We start from the raw sequence: 6,481 nt of genomic DNA on the forward strand, positions 1-6,481 counted from the left end.
TTCATTATAATTGAAATTTTTAATTTATTTTAATATAAATTTCATGGTTTTATCACGATTTTATATTTTATATTTGAGGTTTCACAAGTTAATTATGGTTGATTTGGGGTAATTTAATATGTCATTGCTTAATATTTTTTTAAAATATTGCCCAATATATCACCATTTAAGTATTTAAAAAAAAAGTTGCTACTATGCTTCAAATTTTTTATTTCCTAACATCTTTATATTTTTTTTTTTGAAGTTAAAAAAATAATAATTTGACATAAGGTGTAGCACGGGTAAAAATAACTAGCAGATGTTATACACTGAAGGTTCATTTATAGATTTCTTGGTTTTTTTTTTTTCTAACAATATGACATAAGGTGGGAGTTGTAACAACATGACAAAATTATATATATATATATGTGTGTGCGCGCCAAATTTTATGGATTTATCTCTTTTTCTAGCATCTGAAGACATTTTTCTTAATTTTGATGTTGTCACATAGGATGTGAGTTTTATTTTTCATTTTTAAATTAATAACATCAAGATTAGATAAATTAGTATTAGTATTTGATCAAAAATAACATTAATTGTACAAGTACGGATTTTAAACAAATGTCTTAATATCACAAGAATTATTTTATAATTCAAAGTGGTCACTACCGAATATATTCAACTGACAAAATCTATACAAGTATTATTCTTAAAAAATATTTTAATATGAGAAAATAGCACAAACTGGTCGTTAGAACATGCCAAAGCAATCAGAATACTCTTACTGTCAACTTGTCTCAAGAATTATTTTTTTTTTAAAAAAAAAAAACTAGTGAGCCCTGCTACGAATTACAAAGCGGTGTGACCTTGATCACAGAGAACTAGATTTTGATGACAAAGATTGGTGTTGGAAAATACTTTCTCCCTTTAAAATCTTAAATTTTTAATTCAAATCCCAACCATTTTTTAGGGGGGACGTCTCAAAGTAGATCCTCAGAGATGCATAGCCCTCAACTCGATCTTGTGGTAGCCACAAAAATGGAAAAAAATATTAAACCTAAGATACAGGTTTTACCACGAAGCAACCTCTTGTAGTTACACGCTGACATGAGGTGGCAAGGTTCTACGCTCATTTACACGTGCCATTCCAAAGGCTTGCACACAATCGCTCAAAAATATCAACTCCCCACCAACTTCAATGTATACTCATGATAGATACAAGAGAATCCGCATCAACTTCTAAATGGTTTCAGCCCATAGATTTAATCTTAATGTTCCACGCTAGAGAGGAACTCTTTGCTGCAAGATAAACCCAAAAATGAAATTAAAAAGGTATAAGTAGAGCAGTAATAAGCTTAAGCTTTTTCTTCCCTTTTCAAATGACAGCTAAATAAAACATTACACTAGCTACTGATCTCCCTATCCATTTTCATTCTCTTTGCGCTCTGCACCTCTGCTATGCTACTGCCTTTTTTCTGGGACGATGAATCATGTTGGTATGCACAATTGGCTCCATTCCGGCATCCTCTTGGAGTATTGAAGTAAATACAAGGCTTCATGATCTTGTGTTTTGATTCCCTCGACTTAGAATTAACTAAATCTTGGCTTGTACCTATTTGGTGATTGTAACGGCCACCAAACTGCTGGGGTGTTTCTTGTCTATCACCTCCATGCTGCTGAATCAAGTTCTTATAATAGCTCATGTCCTTTGCTTGTGTCGCTCCAATAGAAGGTGAGGATGGAACTCCTGGTGGAAGAACCCGTGCACTAGAAAGAACCCCTATTCCTGTTCCATTTGGCTGCGTGTAGAATGATCCACTTGGAGTCGCAGTCAACGATGCCGGTGTAATGGATTCTGCTCTCTTCATTTGAATATGAGCAGGATTGGGCAAAGTTAGATGAGGAGGTTGAGGATCTGACGAAGGGGGCTTAGGAATATTCTGTGCGTTGGCCACAGCTCCATAATCAGTAACCAATTTCTCAACCAATTTCGGGTTGCTGAGAATTTTAATAAGCAGGTCATGGTCTATCAAGCTTCCCTGTTCGTTACTTTTGACAGCAGCAAAGGCAGCAGATGCAGCAGCCACTGCACCAGGTTCAACACCAGGGAGCAATCCAGCAGTCAGTTTCTCATTTGGAATGCTGGGAATGCTGCTTTGAGAAGATGGAACTCCAGAAGCTAATAGTTGGGCTTGTGAACTCATTGGACCCATTGATGGTCCCATTACATCAGATGGTTCCTCTGCTGCATCTTCATCTTCAATGGGGGTAATAGGAATCAGAGAAATTTGATGATCATTATGCTGAGAGCTTTCCAAGTCCACAGAAAAAGCGGGGCTGCATATAGACACCTTTTCAGTTCAAGAAGCAGAACACAGAAAGAGAGTGAGAGAGGCAAAAAGAAAAGTAGCAAACTTTGGAGGGATGGCAGATGGTCGAGGATAAACTGCTTCAAGCACCCTCATCTCTCTCTGATTTTGAAACTCCATATCTTTACTTTCCTCCCCAGAAACCACTTGCCAAGCCAAGTTCAAGACAAGCTGTGATTGTTCATAACTTTCAATGCCATGACTGATATTAAAAACCAAAGGGATGAGCAATTAAATACTATAAAACTGTGACTTACCCTGGGCGGACATCTCCATTTAATCACGGGGATTTCTGACACCTTAATCTGCAATTGACTAGCGGGATGGCCTCCTTCAAAGCCAGGGGGCTGAAAGTCATCGGTTCCAGCTGAATGAGATAGCCATGACGACTTTGCTTGGAGGTGATCTTGAGCACCCGACCCAACTAGTGAAGGAGATTCCTCTGACAGGAACAACCTTACCTGGTAAAGGGAGAAGCAGAAGTCAAATTTCTGGGCCCTTATAGCTACTGTCTGAATCCTTTGTTACAGTTATACAACAGAAAGTCCATCTAGCAATTGAGAAAAAGGGAACTCACACACAGAAATGACAAAAGAAATATTAGTTTATACAGAACTCAGATCTTCTCATACTTCAGAAACTCCATGGAGCAATTGAAACAAAGGGAACTTGTACACAGAAATGGCAACGCAAGTGTTTGTTTATACAGAAAAATCAGGTCTTTTCAGGTGAAAAATAATACCGTGTTGAACAACACGCATTCATGCAATTCCTTAACGCACATCCTGAACTGGCTGTAATTGGTAAGCTGATAATTAAGAAGACCATTTTAAACAACCATTAGAAGTTAAAGCATGATGCCGGACCATTTTAAACAACCAACAAATGGTCAGTCTATATGAAGACTATAAATATGGGTGAATCATATAAGCAGCCAATTACTCCGCAGCAAGAGACAAGAATAATAGACAATTTTTAGGTAGATGGATTTAAAAGCTTCAAATGGGAGCTGCAACCACGGTGGCTATGTTTAAGAGGATGCATATACTTCAAACTTGCTCTTTACATGAACTTTTCTGAAATCAGCTTGAGTCTCTACCTCTGGCCGGTAGAGATAAAAACTTACTGGTTTAATATTTGCTGAATCTCTTGGCAATTTTGGAGAGGAATCTATGTTCCTGAACCCATTTTGATTCCTTCAGGACTAGGTATACAGAGAATCCAAATCCAGGCAACCATCAGTTCAGATTTTTATGTCAAATGATAGGATACAATGCTCAGCAGATTGATTCTTTTCTGGAAAAGTAATGGTTTGGAAAAAGAAAAAGGGACAAAGGGCAGAATCAAAGCAGAGGAGTGAAGGATGAGCCCCAAGGAGCATCATTGAAAGACCAGGTAAAACCTACATTGTCAACATTTGTGTTTGAACTTTTGTCTTTGTGATGATAGAGAAGACTGCTTCCTGGATCAGTGATCAGGGATCACTCAAATTATGGAAATAGATCTAATCTCTAAGGATTCTGTGTATTAAAATCTGTTGATAACTTAAATCAAGTCAGAGATTAGAGATGCATAATGTGCCACAATCTATAAGAGCACAATATTCATGGTTATTGGCTGTCAGCCAAGAACACAGTTCCCTGATCCAGTCCGATCCTCTAGCATGCCCCTCCAGTGGTTCTGTGGAACTTATCAATCAGGATACCATAATTGTCTCCCTTCTTAAAAGGCAGCTCTAATCTTGGAGTTAGTCCCCCTTCCAGATGAAAGAGAAAATGAAAACAAATTTATAAGGAAACCAGTTAAGAAAACACTGCTAAATTGCACCTTTACTATACTACTATAGCATAGACGCAAGCACACTTTCAGCATAAGTTCCAGCTAAACGCAAAACCCTCTTATCTCAATCATCCTAGGAACACATGCATGTGCAGACATTCTGCCTCGTGACAGGATCTCTTTTATCAGTAATCTCATCACAAAATTTTTATCACCAAAGAATAATAACAGCTTCAATTAGAAGCACTTTTAAATGATGCAGCCAGGAGCACTTAATGTGTAAGTAGATTTTGCCAGAACAAGAAGTAGGTCAACAAATCATACATCCACATATGCAGCAAAGAGTTTGTAGGCAACTGTATTTCCAAAATTAAAGCGTAAAGAACTAAAGGGGAAACAAAACTGGTGATAACATATTTTTATTGCTCAAAACATAAAAATTCTTTACCCAGCAGAGATAACAATAATTTTTATAAGTTAAATCAAAACATGACACATTTTCCACCATACTGTGGTTGGCAATCACTTTGTGCAAAGTCATGGGAATTAGAAGACAACAATATCATTCAACATAGTCTCTTTTCAAATTCAAGCTACATGCTGGATTAACAACTGTACCTTGCCTATGGGGCATTCAAATTCATCATTTGAATTATCAAAAATCAAAACATAAAAAGACATGGCAATTCCTGGAATTTGCTAAAACTTGATGGTTTGATCTTATAAGAAAGCATATTTGAGACCATGTATGTTTACAGACCATATGCCCCCCCTTGTATGTTCTTGCTATTCTACCATACTTGGTGCTGTCCAAGCTCCGCAAACACATGTAATTCTTATTTCTTGTTTATAGTTGTCAAAATGACTCATTCCATCTTTGAATTTGCTAAAATATTCAGGCAATTACATTCTACTACTGCTCAAGTTTTTATGTATTTATAAATGGTTGTTATCTCTATCAAGATTCTTTGGATGTGAACATGCAATGAAGGAAACACCAATTTTCAAAAATACTTCAAAGCTGAAATTTCATAAATCTCAGTCTCGCATCTAAGTAGCTTTCATAAAACTGCTTACTCGAATGTAATTAATAAAATTCAAATTGGAAAAAATTATTTTTTCTCCAAGAGAGCTTCTATTTATTCTTAAATTCATCATATCCCATATCTATCATACAAACTATAAGAAACCTCAAAGACAAACAAAAGCACTTTCAGTACTGCATTCTTCTAAATTCATTAATGCCTCTCAAACTAAAGATATCATTTTTATGCAAAAGAACATAATAAAACGAACAGATTTTCACTTTCAGTTCAAAAGGAAATTCAAAAAATAAAAACAACTGGTGATTTTCCTAACACAAGAAGCTTCTGATTTTCTGATTTCAAATTACATGTAATGCAGTTAATAGTATTTGCCTCCTAAAACATGGAAATGCAATGAAGCAATCAGAAAATCCATCATAAAATCGGATTCTTCACTATCAGGATAAGTGAGACAAGCACAGACAACACCAGAAGCAGAGCTAAATGAGCAAACACAAACACATTTCTTTCCAGTAAAATAGCAAAGATTATTCTCCAACTGCATGCATTCAAATTCATCATGATTCTAATTTGCTTTCTTGTTTAGTCAATGAATTCAACAAATTAAATCTTTTTGTTAAAATTTATAAACTTCTTCGAAAATCTGCAATTTTACCTGACAAAGATTAACATCTGATGCCCAACAAACTCTTTTTGATTTCCTCAACCCTCGCATTTTTACAAAAATTCTTCGATTCTTTCAATTTCCAGTTTCCCTCGCCATAAAATTAATTTTCGATTAGAGTATAAACTCCACTCCCGAGTTCAAAGACCTAGAAAACTAGATTTACAGCTGCATCGATATCTCTCCTTGTCAATTACTTACCCATTCCACGATAATCAGCGATCGAAGAAGAGAGCGCAGAGAGATCCCAGGGAACCCTAGATCCTCTGTTTTTTTTTCTTTCTTTCTATCTTTTGCTTTGCCGTTTCTACGCCGTTTTGTTCTTTTTTTTTCTCTCTCGTTGTATCAATAGTTTGTAAAATTGCTTGCAGGAGTGACGCGTGTTGTGGTTTTAGCGCGTGAATCGATATGTTTTTATATATATATATATAGTTGAGCAAACTTCTTTTTTCTTTTTTTGCCCTATAAAATTATAGCATAATCATTGTACTCTAACAAAATCACTTATTATGATTTTAAAAACTATTATTTATTTTTTATATTTTTTAATTGTATAAAAACAAACAAATGAGTTTTATATAAATAAAAAATAAAATAAATTATATAATATTAGAATTCTTGTTATTGAATCTATTTGTATAAAA

The 6,481-nt window shown here is 35.3% G+C and overlaps 1 protein-coding gene across 1 annotated transcript; it reads right to left on the reverse strand.

Annotated features, from left to right (window-relative positions):
- Nucleotides 1-1,128: 1,128 nt before the first annotated feature.
- Nucleotides 1,129-6,204, reverse strand: LOC105140127 (zinc finger CCCH domain-containing protein 6-like). Its single transcript, XM_011046827.1, has 4 exons — nt 5,829-6,204; nt 2,606-2,809; nt 2,395-2,519; nt 1,129-2,316 (listed from the first exon to the last, which is right to left on the reverse strand). The coding sequence occupies exons 1-4, from the start codon at nt 5,886-5,888 to the stop codon at nt 1,383-1,385; spliced, it is 1,323 nt and encodes a 440-aa protein (XP_011045129.1). The 5' UTR covers nt 5,889-6,204; the 3' UTR covers nt 1,129-1,382.
- Nucleotides 6,205-6,481: the final 277 nt, after the last annotated feature.

Source organism: Populus euphratica, unplaced genomic scaffold, assembly GCF_000495115.2.
Source record: "Populus euphratica unplaced genomic scaffold, PopEup_1.0 scaffold98.1, whole genome shotgun sequence".
NCBI lineage: Eukaryota > Viridiplantae > Streptophyta > Magnoliopsida > Malpighiales > Salicaceae > Populus > Populus euphratica.

Coding starts and splice junctions, on each gene's coding strand:
- LOC105140127 (XM_011046827.1), bottom strand. CDS start 5,888: ATGCGAGGGTTGAGGAAATCAAAAAGAGTTTGTTGGGCATCAGATGTT. Junction 2,520..2,605: donor AATGGAGATGTCCGCCCAGG/GTAAGTCACAGT, acceptor GAACAATCACAG/CTTGTCTTGAACTTGGCTTG. Junction 2,317..2,394: donor CCATCTGCCATCCCTCCAAA/GTTTGCTACTTT, acceptor GTCTATATGCAG/CCCCGCTTTTTCTGTGGACT.